Here is a 20,137-nt window from a genome sequence, read left to right as displayed (position 1 = left end):
TGAGGGAGGCAGGGGCTGGCGGAGCTGTGCGCCGCCGCCGCCCCGCATGGCCAACGTCGCCAAGAAGGTGTCCTGGTCCGGCCGCGACCGCGACGAGGAGGACGAGGACGGGCAGGCGGGCGAGACCACCCCGCTGCTCAACGGTACCGGCCCGGGGGCGGCGCCGGGCGGCCGGCAGGTGGGTGCCGGCACCGGGAGAGACTCAGGGTACGCGGGTGGGAATTTGCCCTGCCCCGCGCCTCCTTGCGTCGAGAGCCCCCGGAAGGTGGCAGGGGTCGGGGTTTGGAGTCGTGTTCCTGTCTGCCTCTCCTCTAGCGCTGTACCACGTTCATTGCCCCGGGGCTAGGCGGGGGCTGCCGGCAGGGAGCCGTGGTTTGTCTGGGCCCCGTTCTTTCAGCAGTCTCCGGGGAAAGAGGGGACTCCTCTGGGCCGGGGAAAACAGAACCTGGCAGGGGAGAAGGTGCCAGGCAGCCATGGCAGGGGCACGGGACCCTGGGTCACTCATGGGGGAAAATTTGAGCGTAGGGCCTGACTCAGCACCCAGCTCCTGCCAGCAAGAAAGCCAGTGGTGTCCTGGGGTGCATTCAGAGGAGTGCAGTCAGCAGGTCGAGGGAGGTTCTCCTCCTCTTCTACTCTGCTCTACTGAGGCCATATCTGGAATACTGGGTGCAGTTCTGGGGTCCCCATTTCAAGAGAGACAGGGAACTACTGGAGAGAGTCCAGTGGAGTCTACAAAGATACTGAGGGGCCTGGAGCATCTCTGTGAGGAGGAAAGGCTGAGAGCCTTGGGGCTGTTGAGCCTGGAGAAGAGCAGCCCCAGCTGGGATCTTCTCAGTGCTCAGCAAGAGCTAAAACGGGGCAAGAAGCTGGGGCCAGGCTCTTGTCAGTGGTGCCCAGGGACAGGATAAGGGGCAGCAGGCACAAACTGGCACCCAGGAGGTCCCATCCAAACCTGAGGAGAAAGTTGTTTGGTGTGCGGGTGCTGGAGCCTTGGGACAAGCTGCACAGAGAGATTGTGGAGTCTCCTTCTCTGGAGAGTTTCCAAGCCCAGCTGGCCATTGTGATCCTGGGAATCTGCTGTGGGGGCCCTGGTTTAGCTCAGACAAGAGTCTCTAACTCTGGCATAGTGGTGGGCATTGTACAGTGCCTACAGAACCATGCTGGCAACAGGCAAGTTCAGGGTAGGCTGTGTTACCAACACAGGGAGGGCAATTCTTTGTTGCTAATTAATTGAGAAGAAACTTCTCTCCAGTGTACCTGGAGGCCTTTACTGGGCAGTCTCTCCTCTGCATGAGGTGTGGTTAACTCAGGCATGCCACAGCTCTGGTCAAGGCCAGGTGAGGCCTGTGGGATGCCAGACTGGGTCCATGGGACACTTCTATGACAGCTGCAGGTGGGAGAGGTGTTGCTGCAAGTGGCACCCTCGAATTTCCTTTGAAGAGTTTGCTGGGAAACTTGAGCTTGCCCAGGCAGGAGCGGTGCCAGCCTTGGCTCAGCTTTGGCAGCTGGCTTGCCGGGCGTGATTCTGTTCTGCCCTGCTCCTGGGCAAGCCAGAACAGCAGGCTAATGAGAGGGAAATACAGGCTTCATTAGGCTAGAAGTGCCTAGTGTGGAGCTGTGGGAGCAGGACACAGCAGCTGGAAGGAGTTGCCTGTGCCATTGCAGCTGCTCTGGTGTGAAAATACAAGTAATCTTCCTGGCTGGCACAACAGGACCCCCTTTATTCACAGCATGGGTAGTCTTTAAAGACCATGTGGTGAATTCTGCAGGTCTGAAGGGTGTTAAAAAAGAAATCAACCAGATCTTGTGGCTGTGGGTTAGTTAAGAAAGAGCTTCCTGGTGCTTTGGGATCATAGAATCATGGAATTTTAGTTTGAAGAGGCCTCCAAGATCGAGTCCAACCCTTACCTTACCAGGTCACCACTAAACCACATCCCTCAGCACCACATGTCCATGGCTGTGAAATCCCTCTAGGGATTGCAAGGTATGGAAGAAATGCCTGAGCCCTGCTACAGCAGAGGCAGTTGGTATTGGAGGCTCATGTTACCATGTCCCTTCACAGCATGGAGAGTTCATGTCCCACCTGGTGGAGTGTGAGCACCTTCCTGAAGTGCTGGACTGGTAGCTGCCTGGACCGCATGTGCCCTTGGCAGCAGCACTGACCTGGCAATGGCAGCTGGGTTGTCACCTCAGGGTTGGCTTTTGGTGTAGAGCAGCTGTTTGCCTCCCTTGGATGGCCCTTTGACCTGGATGCCTCAGTCATACCGATGGAGGAGGGAAGGCAGGACAGCTTTGGCAGAGAAACAGAGGCTGGAGCTGCTGAGGTCATGGAAGACTTAAACTTGGGTTGTGGTAAAACAGTAAGAATGTCCTCACTGGAGCCTCTTCCTTTTCTCAGGTGCTTGTTTAACAGAAATGAAAGTGACCTTGAAGTGACAAAAGGAGACAGGTTTATAGTTCCCTGGCTGACTGTGAGAGAGACTGATATGGAGTGTTTGTGAGTGGGAGGTGAGGGGGGAATGGATAAACACACTTATGACTGTAGAGGTAATGATGCTACAGGACTGTGCCTGAGCTCTCCTCTGTTTTGGGGGCCAGCTAAGCACTGTTCCAGATCTGGCTGAGCTTTTGTCTTCTCACCAGGACTTTCTGGTGCCTTGAGTATTCCAAGGCTGCCTGTAGATCTAAGCAGTGTGCCTGCTGTGGGCTGCCCACTGCCCATGCTCTCAAGCCATGTGTGTTGGCTCTTGGGCTGCAGTGGGTGGGCAGCTTTGGTAGGAGCAGCTCATTTCCTGCCTTAGGTGTTTCTTGAAAACAAAAACCTCTCCTTCACTACCCAGGAAATGCTATCACTTTGGTATTGGTATATGGCTTCTTCTCCAGAGGGAGCCTGGGACAGAGGGCATGTGCAAGGTGTCACCAGAATGTGGGCCAGTCTACTGCTGGATAGCTTGTCCTTCTTAACCCCTGTGTGCTTCTTCTGGATCTCTCGGTGATGTTGTTTCAGTTTTCTTTCACTTCATGTAACAGGGTGTGAAGCACAGTCTTTGTGGCTGGGTGGAGATGCTCTGCTTGCTGCAATCAGAAAGTCTTGGCAGGGAAAGGAGAAGCTGCTGGGTGAACCCTGATTCAAAGCCTGTATCTGCAGGTGGTGATAGGAGATTCTCCAAGCAGCAAGGTTTTAGCAAGTCTGGTCCCTTCTGCTGAGTGCTCGTAGCATTGGAGGCTGTGGTGGTGCTTTAGCCTTCTGCTGTGCCTCTGCAGATGGGACACATGGGACAAGGTGCCTGGAGAAAGACAAGTGGGCCAGGACAATAATGGCATCTGTCAGGCTCATGCAAGTGAGAGGTAAGGAATAGGTGTGCCCTGGATTGGCAGGGGGAAGCTGGAAGCAAAGTTGTAGTTGAGTGGTAATGTCATGGGGAGAATCTGGATGCCTTCTCCTCCTTTATGGGCCTGTAGCTGAAGAACCTCATTCTCTCCTGGTGTGACATGTTTTGGGGGTGGTGGTGGCAGCAGCAGTGTTGCTTTGAAGCCCATTGCAGCTATGGTTGTGTGTCACAGAAAAAAAGATTTCAGAAGTCCTGCAGCTCATCTCCCCTATATGCTGCTGTAGGCAGGGCTTCCCCTGCCAGTGAGCCACCCAGCAGCTCAGCCTTGCAGTCTGGAGCTGTCCTCCTCACCCAGGCAGGTACTGGGGGCTCAGCAGAGTGTGCTGGGGTCGGGAGGGCTCTGAGGATGCAGTTTGTCTTTCTTCCCTGCAGTGCTGCTGTGGGGTCCTGATGCAGTCTGCATGGTGCTTTGTCTCACTGATAACAAAGTCATGTGCTTCCTGCTCGTTAGTGAGTAGCAGCACAGTGATAAGGGGCAGTGTATGGGGGGTGTCTTCATGCCAGGCAGTGGGTGCTGGGGCTGGGTGTTGCCCTGCAGGGACAGACTGGCTCATCCCTGTGGCAATGGGCTGTGGAGCAGGGTCAGATGCTTATTAGCAACGTTTGGGTGGCACAGCTCGGGCACTGTGCACACACTGCAGGCTGGTTTGGCAGCGTTTCAACCTTGGATGGAGTCATTCTGCTGTCCACATACAGGGATTGCTCTTTAACTGCCCTGCCTGGAGGTAAAACTTCTGTGGCATCATGAATAGCAGTGTGTCTTCTGGTCCCCTTTGCCAAATGGGGAGACAGTGGTGCTGCTGTCTGCCACCCTGACCTGTGATGCTGTGGGCTGGGGCTGGTATCTGCCTTCAGCTGCCACTTACTTTAGGGATGGTCTTTTTGGGGCTGCCATGGGTTGAGTTGAATCAGGGCAAGTGCTGTGGGCTGGGTGCCATCAGTATTTGTGTGCCACTGTCAGAGGCAAGCTCAGCTGGCCTGAGGGCCTCTCCTGGGACAGTAGAGCTCTTAACCTGTCTGTGTCCCATGGGTTTTGGCAGCAGTGTGTGTTATGTGGAGATAATCATACCATGGTCACACCAACATCATAATGTCCTGGGATCAGCAGCTCTCTTGGCCTGAGTTTGAAAAGCACCCAAGGGAGGGTGGCACTAGCCACGTGCTTGGTGGATCTTTGAGCCATGGACAAATAACCTTCTGTCTTAGCTCCTGGCTGCTTGATCTCCCCTGTCCCTCTTAAAAACGTCAGGTGCTGATGGAAGTAGCATGTGATTCTGTGCTGGGTGAGATGGGAGCCAGCCCTCTGCTCCCGGAGTGGCTCTGCCCATCTGGATGTGGGGGGCTGCCAGGACTTGGGGGAGGTGGGTTCCTGTTAAGAATATGGTGCTTTCCCTAATGAAGCTCAGCTTCACAGCTCCTTTGCATTCATCTCTGCTTGGGTCCTGCTGCTCCTAATCCACTGTGAGCAGAGCTGCTGTATCCCTGCTGCTCACTACACATGGAAGGGTTCTAGGGTGGGTGTCACCAGTTCAGCCATGTTTGGGCTTTCTGCAGACCCCCATGGCTAGCAGAAGGAGAATTTCACCAGAGGTGTGGTCCTGTCTGAAGTGTTGATGCCTGAAGTTTGAGCCCAGGCCTGAGGTGGGGACAAGGCACATGTGACTGTTCCCATCTTACTGCTTTGACCTTGCTCTGGCCATGTGGCATCTAATGGGAATCATAAATCTGTGCTTCCTGAAGCCAGGTGGACCCTCTTGCAGGGTCTCAGTCCCTAGAATTTCAGGGCAAGGATCATGGCCTTCCCCCCTTCTCAGAACAGTGGGGGCCTGGCTGAGACTTCTGCAAGCTACCAGAGCAGCTGGGAACCAGCGGGCCCTGAAACCAGGAATTTTGCTTCCAGCTTGTGACTCTGTGTAAGTTCCCATCCACATCTTTCCAGGCAGCTCTGGGGTGTACCTGACTCTTAGGAGTCTGCTCTGACTGCCACAAAAAGAGTCCACCTGGATGCTTTCCACAGGGATTGTGGAGTCATGGCAGATCAGAATCAAAGGCCCTAGCTGGTCTCACCAAACCGGTGCCCAAGAGCAGCCTCAAAGGGCACTCTGTGCTCAGCCCCTCCCGTGGGCTCTGGCTGTTGGAGACAAAAGGGTTTGAGAAGCTGCAGCAAAACCCTTTTGCAGGTCAGGGAGTAAATGAAAACGTGGAGCAGACAGAGAAATGGGAAAATAGGTCAGACTGCAAACACAAAGGGATATTCTTGGTCTGCAGTGATGTGCACGGCTCCCAGCTGCTCTGGCTTGTGCATTCCAGACGGGATCGGTGGGGATTAAAGCAACAGGAGCTCAGTCTGGGATCTGCTGGCAGAGAGAGAGAGAGGCACCAACATACCAGGGCTCTGCTGTTCTTCACCATCCCTGTTTTATTCTCTAGGCCTTTAGCCTGGGAGCTGGAGAGGGCTGAGGCTCTGAAGGTGAAGGTCTTAATGTTGAGAGCTGGTGTTTGGGCTGCTTTTGGTGATAGCACTGCTCACACCCTTGTGCATAACAGTGTTTTACAACAGTGGAGGGGTGACAGCAGCTTGCCTGTTTGACAGGTGCCCTGGTGGCACTGCCCATCTAGAAGGTGGCTCAGCTGCAGCCCAAGCCTTTGCCTCTATCAACCAGATGAGAGGTGCCTCAGTTCAAAAACTCCTGTGTTACACAATTGCACTGCCAGTAACAAGCCTGAGCGGTCATCAGCAAAAGGAGAACCTGCTCCCCAGAGGGACATGCAAATTCTCCTTCCCAGCATCACACTGGGGCCAGTTCAGAGAAGTGCCAGTGCCCAGAGCAATGAGCCCTGCTTCCTCTTACGTGTGCTGGCTGGCAGCCAACCTGACCATGGTGCACAGGGGCTGGACATGCCGGTGTTCTCATCTCCCTGGCTGGGAACCACTCTGGGCAGAGCCCAATGTGCCCTCTGACATCCCTTTCTGCTGGCTGTGTGAGCTGAGGGATGGCCCCAGCATGTCCTGGTGTGCCTGGAGCTGTGGAGATGGTGCTTTCAGCTCGGGCGGTCTGTCCCTCTCCAGCTCCAGGGGAGTGTGGAACGTGCTGCTTTGCACTGGTTTGCTGCCTGTGTGGCTGCTCCATCAGCTGGAGGCTGGCTTAGGTTAGCTGCCAGTCCTGCAAGAACCACTGCTGCCTGGCACCTTCCTGGGTGAGCCAGCTCTGCCAGAGCAGCTTGCTCAAACCTTAGCAAACTGCTGCTTCCTTGTGTTCCCTCCAGGGTGCTGCGTCCCACCTCCTCAGTGCCTTCCAAGAGCAGCCCTCTGTGGGTGCTGCACTTAATGGGATTCTGGTGATGGGCAGAGTGGCAAAGGAGCCAGGCAAGGAGAGCAGAGCACAAGCACCTGCATGTCTGCTCCTTCTGGACTTGACCTCATTTTTCCTTCTCTCCTCAGCTCACTGCCTCCTCCTTCTTGCGCATCGGGCAGCTGAGTAATGTGGACCTCAACGAGGACATCCGTGAGCTGGTGAGTGGCACAGTGTTACCAAGACCCCTCCCCTTCTTCCACTTATGTCTACTTTTGATGCCTTCCTCACATCCTGCCTGCCCCATGAGGATTCCACTGCTTGCTACTGGGCTGGGGGATTTTTGAGATGTGGGCAGCTGCTTGCTGCTCTGCCTCAGCCCTTGCTGCTTCCCCTTAGCTACAGCACTGGCCCGGAGACATCCCTTTCCCTCCACCTCTTGGGTCAGCAGCTTGCCAGCACAGGGATCCTCCTCCTGTGGAAGCAAATGAACAACCATGTGGGATGGGAAGGGATTTCTTCCTCCTTCATTTAATATTCTTCTCTTGCCTGCTGCCCAGCTTGCTGTGAAGGCAGGGGAGGGGACATACAGTGTGACAGCAGCTGGGGAAGATATCTTGGCCCTGGGGAGAGGGCTATCGGCAGAGAGGGCACTTTGCAAAACCTCTCAGGTTTCAAGCTACTCCTCCTGCTCCATGCACACCTGAAAAGCTTTTCTTCCCCAGATGTTCCTGCCCCAGCTCCAGAGCTGGAGGAAGAGCAAGAAGATGACAACTTTTGCTAAATATTTCTTGTGGAATTGTTAAATGGGAAGGATCACGTCTTAATCCGGTGTCTTGGAGCACAGGCTGAGCCTGCTCCGCTGTAGCTGTAATGTGAGGCCAGGGAATGATGCAGGGTGCAGCCTGGGGACTGCTCAGGCATACTCAGAAAATGCCCTAATTTGGGAGCAGCTCACATGGTCAGAGGCATTTAGTAAGCACAATTTTGTTTCTGCCCCAGACCAGAAGCCTGCCTGAAATAGCTCCCTGCTTTTGAAGGAATTTCCTGCTGAGGTGAAAGGTTGCCCTCCCCCAGAGCATACAGTTAGCATGGCAGTATGGTACCCAGCTGGACAAATGCTCTGTCTGCCTGTGGGAAAAGGTCCTGCCTAGGAAGGCAGAGGCACATCCAACAGCCTGTTCCATCTGCATTAAATCCCATACATCCACCAGCTGGTGAGAAATGATCTCAGATCCTGGCCTGGCAGGCAGCTTGCCCTCTGCACTCCTCCTTGCCACTCCTGAGCATTAAAACTGTTGTTAAACCAGCAGTCATTCAGTGAGGGAAGGGTTGGACCTGGCTTTCTTAACTTGTGTCTCCTGTCCTGCAGGAGACGGAGCTCCCTCGGCAGCGTCCCAATGAGATCCCCCACAATGAGAAGCTCCTGTCCCTCAAATACGAGGTAAGTGTCCGTCCTCTGCCTTGGCTCTGTCTCTGGGATATAGCAGGTAAGGAATGTGGGATGAGGGTTAGGGCTGCCTAGCTGAGGGGTTTCAGTGGGGAAGGAATTAGCCTGAAGAAGGAAAATAGTGTGGGGGTGTGGAGAGGCAGGGCTGAGTGTCTGAGGATGCAGCGTGGGCATCTCTCCCCTTGCGCTAGACAGTAACAGGATCTCCCTCTCCTGACCCAGAGCCTGGACTATGACAACAGTGAAAACCAGCTGTTCCTGGAGGAGGAGAGGAGAATAAACCACACTGTGAGTCTTGCTTCCCACCATCCCCACAGCCCCCACCATTCCCCTGCCTGGTTGCTGGGGAGCTTCTCAGTGCCAGGAGAAGGTGTGTGCAAAGCAACACTTGACCTTGGTGGGTTTATGGGCACCAAAATCCTCAGGAGCAAGGCCCCAGCACAAGATGGTTCAAATGGAAGCTAGCCTGGGTGCACATGGTAGCATTGCTGGTGGCACGGGGCAGGTCCCTGAGCACAGGGACTTCTGGATCCATGTGAAACATCTGTCCTAGGGGCTTTTGGAGTCTGTATCACAGCAACAAGCCCAAAATAAGGGGCTTGATGGAGGCAAGCAAACTGGTAAACTACATCTGCTGTTGGGGACCCCACTGAGGGGCAGTGACTTTAACTCAGTTGTGGCCAAGTTTGGTGATCCTGGGGCAGCCAGCACTGGTTTTCCCAGGACAGGTCTCCTTGGAGCTGCCTGGGCTTAGGGCTGTGCTGGGGAGGTTGGTGAGGTGGGCTGGAGTTCCCCCAGTGCTGGCAGAGGCTCTGATGGCTGCCTGTCCCCCAGGCTTTCCGCACAGTGGAGATCAAGCGCTGGGTGATCTGCGCCATGATCGGCATCCTCACCGGCCTGGTCGCCTGCTTCATTGACATCGTGGTGGAGAACCTGGCTGGGCTCAAGTACCGTGTGGTGAAGGGCAGTATCCTCCCATGCTGTGCCCACCAGCCAGTCAGGAGCTCTGACACCTCTGCTTCTGGTAGCCATAAGAGTTGTGCTGGGAAGGGGCAACACTTCCTCACCCGAGTTTAGTGGCACAGACCCTGCCACCCAAGGTGATGCTGCATGCCCAGCTGCTCTGTGGCTGGGCACTGCTGTTACAGAGGAGGGTCCTCACAGCAGCTCTGGCTGCCCTAAGTGCTGTGCTACTGAAGCCCAACAAGCACTTTAGGGACAAGTTGTGGTGGGAGGGATGTGACCCAACTGATACAAGCATTTCCTTGAGCTGCTTCCCCAGACATTGACAAGTTCACGGAGAAAGAGGGCCTGTCTTTCTCCCTCTTACTCTGGGCCACCCTCAATGCCAGTGTGGTGATGGTGGGCTCTGTGATCGTTGCTTTCATTGAGGTAAGAGTTTGGAGCTGGTCTGGGTTGGGGTATCCCTGTGCCTCCTGCCTTGGCTCTACACAGGGCAAGCAGGATCACGTCTCCAGGAAGCATGCAAGTGCGTGTCATGGCAAATGCATTCCTACCAGAGTGGCTCTAGGTAGCCTCTGTTCCTTGGTGTTGGCTCCAGCTCTGCTGTTGAGTTTCTCTGGGATTGTCAGGCTGATGGATGTGGTGCCTTTCACTGGCAGCCTGGGGCAGAAGGTGTGCTCCAGCCCCGGGCACAGGCCCAAGGCTCTCAAGCCTTGGCCCCTCAGCCTCTCCATGCTGGGCATACATGAGTGTCAACGTAGAGCAGGCTGGCTGGATGCCTTGAGGACCTGCTCTGGAAGATGAGCCAGGGTCTGGGGCTGGTTATGGGTAGGGGAGGGGGTGGTGGCTCCGAATGGGCCACTGTGAATCAGAAGTGGCTTCCTTGTGGCTTTGCCCATGCTCTCCCTGATCACTGAGTGTGACTCTTCTGCAGCACTGGGCCTTTCACCATGGCATGGTGATGGGAACACCCTAGTGTCCCCCAAGAGCTCAGACAGCTTCTCTCTGGTACCTTTGCCTCCCTCAAGCCCAACTCCAGAGCCTGTAGATAGGCTTTGATCTCATCTCTGAGCCTCCCCAAAGGTGTGCTTGGTGTGCCCTGTGCTGAGAGACAGGTCTGTGGTGGCCAGTGTGTGTCTCCAGCCTGTGCATGGCAGCTGGCACTTAGGCTCTCTCTGCTCCCTGCAGCCCGTGGCAGCTGGCAGTGGCATTCCCCAGATCAAATGTTACCTCAATGGCGTGAAGATCCCACATGTTGTTCGCCTCAAGGTAGGAAGCAGGAGATGGTGGTATCTGAGTCTTCTGCCTGTGGTGAGACCCCTCCAGCAGGCTGGCTGGGCATGTTGTGTCCCCATGGGATGATCCCTGCTGTAGCAGGGAAGCAGCTGGCACAAGGTCTTGGCTCCATAGCTGTGCCCTGCAGTGTTGGGGAGGTTAAATCTGTCCTGGGATCAGCAGCACTGCCTCGAGGTGGGGCTGAGCATCACCAGCTCCCCAGCATCACTGACTCCTGTCCCTGCAGCAGCTCTATGCCCTCTGTGGCTGTCCCTCGTGCCAGCTGTGTGATGTGCTGTGTCTGTCCTCTCTGTTTTGCAGACCCTGGTGATCAAAGTCTGTGGGGTCATCCTCTCAGTGGTCGGTGGCCTGGCTGTGGGGAAGGTGATGTTCACAAAGTGCTCTCTGGCACTCTGCTGGCATGTTGTTACCTGCTGTTGGCACGTGTGCCACAGCACATCACTGGTCCTACACCGGGAATGAGGCACTGGGAGTCCTGCAGTGACTTCCCAGTGTTATTCCCTGGTCTGCTGGCCAAGGTGGCTGTGGTATGACCAGGCTTGGGAGCTCCTGGGGTGTGTGGTGCCACCAAGCCAGGCTGTGTGGCTCGGCTGGGGGCAGGAGCACAGCAGCCTGCGTCCATCAGCAACTGTCCCTGCATATGTTAGATGGGGAGACCTGGGTGCTCCACTAGGACCTTTCTACCTTGCTGTCAGGCAAGGGAAGCCCCTGTTCCCTTGGTTGGAGGGAGGGCTGGTGGTCACAGGAGCCACTTGCTAGAATGAGAATTTTAGGGGAAGAAATGGCAAGGTCTGTATTTCCTAGATGGAAGTCCTCCAGGTCAACTTCTTCAGGGGTATGACATGGTGAGCAACATTCAGCCACCCCTGACTGTCCCTGGGACTCTTCTTCTCCAATCTGACTTTGCTGTCCTGCTGATAGGAAGGACCCATGATTCACTCTGGAGCAGTGATTGCTGCTGGGATCTCCCAGGGGAGATCCACGTCTTTAAAGCGAGACTTCAAGGTTGGTGTTGAGGGCTGAGGGGCTGGGCTGCAGGTGCCCCTCCTGTGCCCAAACAGGCATGCTGGTGGCTTGGGTTCCTGCCTGGCATGCTCTGTCTCCCCTAAACTGATGTGTGTGGCCAGCACTAAGCTTGCCTTCACTTGGATGTTGCAGATCTTTGAGTACTTCCGCAGGGACACAGAGAAGAGAGACTTTGTGTCGGCTGGAGCTGCTGCTGGCGTCTCGGCGGCGTTTGGTGCCCCTGTGGGTATGTGCCTTGGCTCTGACCCCCACTGGCACCTGCTCGTGTCTGGTTGGAGGTTGCTCCCCTTTGCATGGAAGCAGCTGCTGGCATCTGTCTAGGGAGCCCTCCTGCAGAGTGCCTGGTCCTGCTCTGAGCTGTCCCAGGAAGAGAGAGGAGGGGGGTAATGCATCTCTGCCAGGTGTTGCCTCCCCTGGATGGGGCAGTGGAGGAGCTTCGCTGCCTTCAGTACATCGCTGGTGGTGGCTTGGTAGCCTTGTTGGCCCCTTGGCTGCAGCCTGTGAGGTTGAGGCAGTAAGGGGCATGTGGGCTGGAATTTGGGTGCTTTGGGTGGTGCTGTCATCCAAGGGTCTGGACATCCCTTCTGAAGATGTTGTCTCGTGTTTGCAGGGGGTGTCCTCTTCAGCTTGGAGGAAGGGGCTTCCTTCTGGAACCAGTTCCTGACGTGGAGAATCGTAAGTGTTGGGATGCAGGAGCAATAGGTGGAGAGCTGCCAGCTCAGGTGTGAGGCACTGCCTTTTCCCAGTACCCTGGAACCCAGGCCTCCTGCCATCCCTGCCCAGCAGGCAGCTGTCTGTAGCACATCCCAGGGGGCAGCATCCCAGCTCCCATTCTGGGCTCTGGCCCTCAGAGGCTGAATTTGGACTTGGCTGAGCTGCATCTTGCTGCCATCTCCTTTTCAAGGCTGTGCCTAATGGCAATAGAGAGGCAAAAGCAGGAGTGAGCCCCTGGTCAGTGTAAGATGCCTAGAGTGCTGCTACAGGGAATGTGGCCTCCTGTCCCTGCCACACTGTGGGTACCAAGCCCAATCCAAGGGCCTTGGGAGGGGTGATTCTGGGGTAGTGCAAGGGCATGGGGCTAGAGGTGTCTGGCAGTGACTCTGGCCTGCATCTCTCTTTCCAGTTCTTTGCCTCCATGATCTCAACATTCACTCTCAACTCTGTCCTGAGTGTTTACCATGGCAATGCTTGGGATCTCTCCAGCCCTGGCCTTATCAACTTTGGCAGGTTTGACAACGAGGTATGGCACGGATGTTCCCCAGGCAGGTCTCTGTTGGGGGTGTTAGGAGAAGCCTATAGCAGCCTGGGGCCACCAGACTGTCCTAAAACATCACCCAGGGGCTGAGGCAGGCTGTGCCCTAGCAGACTGTGAGGTCTGGCCAGGTCCCAGCTCCCCTATCCCCAGCAGAATTTACTACAACCACTGCTGGGTCTGGAGGCTGCAGGGGATCCAGAGGAGACTTTGAGGCAGCTCTGGGAGCTGCTCACCAGTACAGTCCTTTGCTGTCCCAGTGAATGGTGACAGGGTGCTGGCCTGCAGGAGATCTGAAATGCATTTCTCTCTTGCCTGCAGAAAATGGGATACACAATCCAGGAAATTCCTATCTTCATCTTCATGGGAGTGGTTGGTAAGAGTGCTGCTCTTTCACTTCAGTTTGTCTGAATAATTTCCTCTGTTCTCTGTCTGCCTCTTAGAAAGCTTTGGGATCCAGTTTCCTGGGGAGAGTGGGAAATCCATTAAACTCTGGAGCAAAGGCTGTGGGGCTTCTGCAGGGGTGGGAATTGGATCCTGCCCCAGCCTTTACCCTGCAGCAAAGGCTGTAATCCATGTACTGCAAAGCCATGGATTGGGATCAGTGCATCACAGTCGTGAGCAGCCCCTTGCTTTCAGACAAGCTGCCCTCACCCCCACAGAGGTGCCCCCAGTGACTCCACTGCTGGTACTGGCCTCCTCTTGGTGCCAGGTCCTGACATTGTCCAGGTGTCCTGGGGCTGCTGGCCATGTCTGATGGGTTGTTGATGTCTTCCTGGGCTTCTTGAGCTCCTTGTGTCCTTGGCAGCCACAGGAGAGCCTGGGTGAGCTTTTCCTCTTTTGCATTTGCAGGTGGGATCCTTGGGGCACTGTTCAATGCCCTCAATTACTGGTTAACAATGTTCAGGATCAGGTAGGAGCTCCTGGGTAACTAAGGTGGTTGACAGGGCTTAGCTGGTGTCTTCTCTGCTCCCTTGAAGCAGCCTTCCCATCCAGAGCAAGGCTGCAATCTCACTTAATATGAGCAAGAGTAGCCCCTGGAAGCTGGGATGCAGAGATGCCACACACCTCTTGCTGCCTGCAGTCAGTGCTGTAACCTGCAGCATCCCACCATTGCTCTGACCCTGCCAAGTATTGCCCCCAATGACCTGAGGTCCCAAAGAATTGTAGACACTGTGCAGACCTGGCACACGCTTCTGAGAGTGACAAGAGAAGGGAGGGAGCTGCTAAAGCTATCTGAGCCCAGTCTGGCACAGCCAGTGCTTGTCACCAGCTTTTCAAACACCAGGACTGGCTTTGTGGCCTCAAGGAGGGATGACCTGTGTCAGTGGAACAGTGAGGGGGCTGCAGCTTCCTCCATTAGGCTCTGCACTGTCTCCCCAAGCTGGATCATGCCAACTTTTCCATGGAAGCTGTGCCTGGCTCCATGCGGGGCAGGCAGGTCTGCTGCCACTGGCCTCTTGTCCCAGGTTCCCCATGACAGTTTCACCAGAGCACAGAACAGGACAGCCTGGAAAGGGAGCAGAAGCAGCCAGCCTGTCTGTATGCCGAGTGTGATGTGTCAAGTCCCTTGTCCCTGGGTGCCAGCCCCCCTGCTCTGCTCCCTCCACAGGTACATCCACCGGCCCTGCCTGCAGGTGGTCGAGGCCATGCTGGTGGCAGCAGTGACAGCAACTGTGGGCTTTGTCATGATTTATTGCTCCAGAGACTGCCAGCCCATCCAGGGGAGCACGGTGGCATATCCCCTGCAGGTAGGAGATGCTGGACAATGGCCCCTCAGGGCACCCTGTGCCTGGGCAGAGACTGAAGGCTGAGTGTGGACACGAGACTCTGCTGGGTTGTGTGGAACTGTACCTCACAGTCAATGCCCTTCAGAGGTGGAGACCCCCTTGTGATTTTGGTGTGCTTGCTGCCCAAAGCAGCACTGGTGGGAGCTGGTCCCCCTGAACCTGTCAGCCTTCCCTGGCACAGGGGAGAGCTTAGATCTGCCACTTCTAACTTTATTTTCTTCAGCTTTTCTGTGCTGATGGAGAATACAACTCTATGGCAACTGCCTTTTTCAACACACCTGAGAAGAGCGTTGTCAACCTCTTCCATGATCCTCCAGGTTTGTCCATGAGGCAAGCAGGACCTTGAACATAAGAGGAATGGGACTAGATTTGCCTGAGGTGGTCAACCTATTTTCTGACCACTCATGGGATAAGGCAGGGGATGGTCAGCACAGCCCCATGAGGGCACAATAAGATCCAGCAAAGCACTAAAGCGCTGTGCCTGCTCCTTTCCTGTGGTGGTGGAAGGAGGGGGGGTGGATGCTGTGTCTGGTGGCACAGCTTGGCCAAAGGACTGTGGTCTCAGGAGCCAGTGGACAAGGACCTGGTTTTGTTCATGAACTTTTGCATGCTGTTGGGAGCTGCGTGGGAGCAGGTCTGACCCTTGAGGGCTGTTTGAAGTCCACCCTGGAGATGCCTCTGGCTGTTTGCTTATTTAGCAGGACCTCTTGCCCCACAATGACTTTACCTTCTGGGCAAGTTGCTGAGATCAATCTTGGGGTTTGAATGTGCTTGAGAAATGCAGTTTGGCTCCCAGGTTCCAGTTCCCATTTCCCTTGCTTCTGGTGTAATGACAGTGTGCCCTCTGCCTGCTGCTCTGAGCCTCATGCCCAGCTGCATGTGGACAGGGAGCAGACTGTTCTAAATTCTAAGACCCTCAGCCCATAGAGTGCAGGTTGGCCACCTGAGCCCAAGTGATGACCATCCTGTGCCTTCTCTGCAATGTTAGGACTGGCCAAAGCAGCTGTGGGAGTTGCAGGGAAGGAGGGGGGTTGCAGGACCTAGTCTTCTGAGCTGATCCTGAAACTGGCAGTAGGACCAGCACCTCTGGCCTCCTGACCCCATCCTCCATCACTGGCAGTCCCTCATCATGCTGCATCATGGGAGGCTGGTAACTGTAGGGCTGGAAGGGGACAGGTTGTCATAGGTCACCAGATGGGGGAAAAGCATGTGCTGGACTCACTGGGATGGGAGGGCTTGAGTTGGCACTGACTGGCTGGTGGGGCCCTTAAGGAGGGCAGAAACAACCTAAAGAGGCTTGAGAGGCCTGTGCTGCTAGGGTGAAAGGTGCCCTCAGTGGGAGGGACTTCCACTGTTGGGGACACTGTTGTCATGGGGCTTCCATGGCTGCATCCCCTTGCAGTGTCCTCTGGGCTGGGGGACCAGCACTGACTGTCCATTCTCTTTCCACCTCAGGTTCCTACAACCCCATGACACTAGGCATGTTCACACTGATGTATTTCTTCCTGGCCTGCTGGACCTATGGCCTCACGGTGTCTGCAGGGGTCTTCATCCCCTCCCTGCTGATTGGCGCTGCTTGGGGGAGGCTCTTTGGCATCTCCTTGTCCTACCTGACCAAAGGCTCGGTGAGTCCTTGGAGGGAATGTTGAGTGGTGGGAGCCACAACACCTGGCTCTCATCCCTTGCCACTGGATAGGAGGTGTGCATGGAGCTTGGCACAGCAGTTTGGAGTGGGTAGGCTCCTCGCTTGATGTCTTCCTGAGCTGGCTCTGGCATTTCCCATGTGCTGAGGGAGCCCTGCCAGCAGCTGGGCTATGTGGGCAGCCTCAGGTAGTCCTCCCCACTTTGGAAGAGGGGGAGTTTGGGAGCCAGGGCACTCCTCACTATCTCTGGATGCCTTGGAGCCAGCAGCTGACTCATCTTCTTCTCTCCTGTGCTCAGATCTGGGCTGATCCCGGGAAGTACGCTCTGATGGGAGCTGCGGCACAGCTGGGTGAGTTTCCCATGACATAGTCTTGGCTGTCATGAACAGGAAGGAGCTCATGTCAGGGTGAAGGTGGCAAGGGCAAATGTGATCCCTACTTCCTTGGCACAGCTTCTTGACCAGCCTGTCTGCTTCCTAAGGACCCTGCCAAGCACAGGCAGCATTGGGACTCTGGTGAAGGCTGGGCTTGGCCAGGGCATCCCTGCCTGTATGGGCAGTCCTGCATGACCATGCAGAAACTTAGGAGCCTCAGCTGATCTGGTTTTCCCTTGCCTCATGTTTTCCTGCACTCCTAAACACCCAAACCCCCTGGGTGTGTCTCACAGGTGGGATCGTGCGGATGACGCTGAGTCTCACTGTCATCATGATGGAGGCAACAGGCAATGTCACCTATGGCTTCCCCATCATGCTGGTGCTGATGACAGCAAAGATTGTTGGAGACTATTTTGTGGAGGTGAGGGCTGGTGTGCTCACCAGGACATAGTGAGAGACTGTGGGTCAGGGGTGGTGGTGTTGGGGAGCTGTGGTGGGGCCTGGCTGTACCCATTGGTACCTTGCCAGGCTTCTCCTGCCAGCTCTGCTCTTGTTGCAGGGGCTCTATGACATGCACATCCAGCTGCAGAGTGTGCCCTTCCTGCACTGGGAGGCCCCAGTAACATCTCACTCCCTCACAGCCAGGTAGGTGGTTTGAGGGATACCTGTCACTCCTGGGGCAGCAGCTTTGAACCACACTGTTGGCCTGAGCTGGAAATATAGGTGGTGATGCAGTCCCAGAAACCTGCTGTCTCCCAGTGCCACTGGCACAACTCCTTCCCCAGCAGGAAGTGTGGCCTGCAGTGCACTCTTTCCCCACATCCCTGGCAGGTTGTGGAGTCAGAAGAGGCATCAGGGCTGCAGAGATGCATTATTTGGGGCACTGTGTGGGGTGTGCTGCCCTGGGGCAGTGTTTCACACCAAGCCTTCCTTGCAGAGAGGTCATGAGCACTCCTGTCACTTGCCTGCGGAGGATCGAGCGTGTGGGCACAGTTGTGGACATCCTCAGCGACACCTCCTCCAACCACAACGGCTTCCCAGTGGTGGAGAGTAATCCTGATACCACGCAGGTAGGCTGGCTGCTGCTAGTGGGTGGCCATGCAAGGGTGGGCTGGCCATAGTATGGGACCCTCCTCTTTGCTCCCCACCTCCCCTTCCCAGCTCTGTCTCACTCATGATGCTCTGTCACAGGTGGCAGGACTGCGGGGTTTGATCCTGCGTTCCCAGCTCATCGTCCTGCTGAAGCACAAGGTGGGTGATGCTGCGTGGAGGCCATTTGAGCTGTGTCTGAGTCCCAGTGTCCCTGTTCCACTGATACCTCAGGCCCCTTGCTGCCTACTTTGCTCAGAAAGAGGTGGTAGAGGGTCCCTGTCATCTCCCGCAGCCCACCTGAGGAGACGGTGGGGGCTGCCGTGCTGCGCTGGGGTTACCCCAGCGTTATCCAGCACTGCACTGGGCTCGTGGGTGAGAAACAGGCTCCATGCTCCTGCTGTCTTCCCTCCCTGGCTCTGGCACCTGTTGGCACTGCAGGACGGTCCCTGTCAGTCTCTTTCCTCCCCAGGTTTTTGTGGAAAGAGCCAACCTGAGCCTGGTGCAGCGACGGCTGAAGCTGAAGGATTTCCGGGATGCCTACCCGCGCTTCCCCCCCATCCAGTCCATCCACGTCTCCCAGGACGAGCGCGAGTGCATGATTGACCTCAGCGAGTTCATGAACCCCTCTCCCTACACCGTGCCTCAGGTAACGGCCAAGGACCCTCTGCACCCCAAGAACCTGGGGGATGCGGTGGGCACTGGGTGCCAGCCTGGAGGGCTGCAGCCCACACAGCCCTACCCTGCCTTGCAGGAGGCATCTCTGCCAAGGGTGTTCAAACTCTTCCGAGCCCTGGGACTACGGCACTTGGTGGTTGTGGACAATCACAACGAGGTGAGTCCCTGCTCACTCTGTGGGCAGCCTGGGGTCTTTGCAGGGGGACAGGACAGGCTCTCCTTGTCCTCAGGCTCTGCATACCAGCTGTACCCTGTCCCTTCCCTGGCAGGTGGTGGGCATGGTCACCCGTAAGGACCTGGCCAGGTATCGGTTGGGGAAGGAAGGCCTGGAAGAGCTCTCACTGGCACAGACGTGATGTGGGGCGGCACTGCCCAGCGGAGATGTGCCCCAAACTGTCAGACCTGGGGACCCCCTTTTAATGGGAGGTGGGGAGAGGACTGGGCCAGCCTGTGCAGGCATCACGGTGCCTGGAGCACCAGCACAGCTGTGCTGCCCCAGCTTTCCTGCCTGTTGCTGCCTTCCCACATCTGCTGCCTCTTCTCATCCCTTCTTCTGCTTCCCCAAGGAATCAGAATGCCCCTCTGGCTCTGTTAGCTCCTGGCAAAGGCTGTCCCTGAGGGTGGGTGAAGGCTGGAGTGTGCCAGGGGAGAAGAAATGTCCTGCTGAACTGGGTACAGTCCTCTGCCATGGCACATGGCCTCCATTGCCTCATCCACCCATCCTCTCTGGGACCCTGGTCCTGGCTGCAGGGTCTGTGTGAGGAGCAGAGGACAGGGTGGGGCTCCCCATTCCTCCTGCCCCATGCTCCTTGGGCTGAGCCCTGGGGTAGGCACTTGTCTCTGCCCCTCCCACTGGAGGAGGGGGCTGTGCCCTACTCAGCTGTGCAATAAAAGGGCTCCTGTGGTTCAGCAGCTGCTGCCTCTTGTTCTTTCTTGGCTCCTTTGGCTGCTGTGACCCCAGCCTGCATACAGGGAAACAGTGCTGGGGTTTTGGGCAGGGATGGAGAAGCTGCCTGCTCTGGGACAGTGTTGGCCCTAGTCTGTGCCCTCTGCCACTCCTGCCTTCCTCCCCCCATTGCTGCTGCCTCTCTCCTCTACCCACACTGGGGTCCAGAGTCACTCCAGGGTGTGTTCCTGCACTTGCTGCAGCTTGTTCTGATTCTTTCCAGCAGCCTGGGCCCCACCAGGTACCCCAAAAGCCACCAGCAGTCCTAGATGTGGTTAGAGGCAGGGAGCAGAGACCGCACTCCCATGGATAAGGAGTCTAATCCTGGTCCGCCAGTTCCCTTTCCCACCATCCTTGTTTCCCCTGCCCTGGGCCTGCCCCCTTCTCTCTCAGGCTGGGGTGCTGTGGTGCCTTGAGGGCCTCTCAAGGGTGGGATCTTGTAGTGAAATAAAGCCTGTTTGTATTTTTTGTGTGGTGCTGCCTGGCTCTTGCTTCCCTTCTTGCCCAGCCTCAGTGCTGTGTCTGTCCATATTTCCCCCCGGGCTGAGCTAAGCCAAGCTTTGTCCCCACTGCTGCTGGGAAGGTGCAGTGGGTCTATACTGGAGGGCTGCATGAGGGTAGGCTAAGGCCCCCCACTTCCTCAGCAGGGCTGGAGTGCTCAAGGTGGGGTGCAGCAGCCCCTTTCTGGGTGTGATTTCCTTTCAAGGCTGACAAAGAGCTACAACAAAGCATAGAATGTCTTGGCCGGGCCCTGGTAACAGCCTGGTCTGGCACTGAGGCTGTGGGGAAGGGCTGGTTGCTCTCCTGGCACCATGGGAGGGCAGGTCCAGTTTCCCAGTACTGCCATGGGGTAGGGGAGCTGTGGGGGTGCACCAACTCCCCAAGATGGTTACAAGTCCCTACTGCTGGCTGCCAGCCTGGTGCTTTATGAGGCCCCATGTTGCC

At 56.2% G+C, this 20,137-nt stretch overlaps 1 protein-coding gene across 1 annotated transcript; it reads left to right on the top strand.

The window, feature by feature from the left end:
• On the top strand, nt 1-19,660 carry CLCN7 (chloride voltage-gated channel 7). Its single transcript, XM_068147077.1, has 25 exons — nt 1-178; nt 6,835-6,906; nt 8,058-8,129; nt 8,358-8,423; nt 8,970-9,102; nt 9,418-9,527; nt 10,287-10,367; nt 10,695-10,757; nt 11,316-11,399; nt 11,553-11,646; nt 12,031-12,095; nt 12,544-12,660; nt 12,994-13,048; nt 13,525-13,585; nt 14,285-14,423; nt 14,686-14,779; nt 15,918-16,087; nt 16,404-16,455; nt 16,773-16,900; nt 17,039-17,124; nt 17,417-17,549; nt 17,671-17,730; nt 18,041-18,217; nt 18,323-18,403; nt 18,516-19,660. The coding sequence occupies exons 1-25, from the start codon at nt 47-49 to the stop codon at nt 18,600-18,602; spliced, it is 2,412 nt and encodes an 803-aa protein (XP_068003178.1). The 5' UTR covers nt 1-46; the 3' UTR covers nt 18,603-19,660.
• Nucleotides 19,661-20,137: the final 477 nt, after the last annotated feature.

This window comes from Melanerpes formicivorus, unplaced genomic scaffold (assembly GCF_026170545.1).
Source record: "Melanerpes formicivorus ecotype bairdi unplaced genomic scaffold, bMelFor1.0.p_v2 SCAF_14, whole genome shotgun sequence".
NCBI lineage: Eukaryota > Metazoa > Chordata > Aves > Piciformes > Picidae > Melanerpes > Melanerpes formicivorus.
This window is presented reverse-complemented; position numbering and strand designations above follow the sequence as displayed.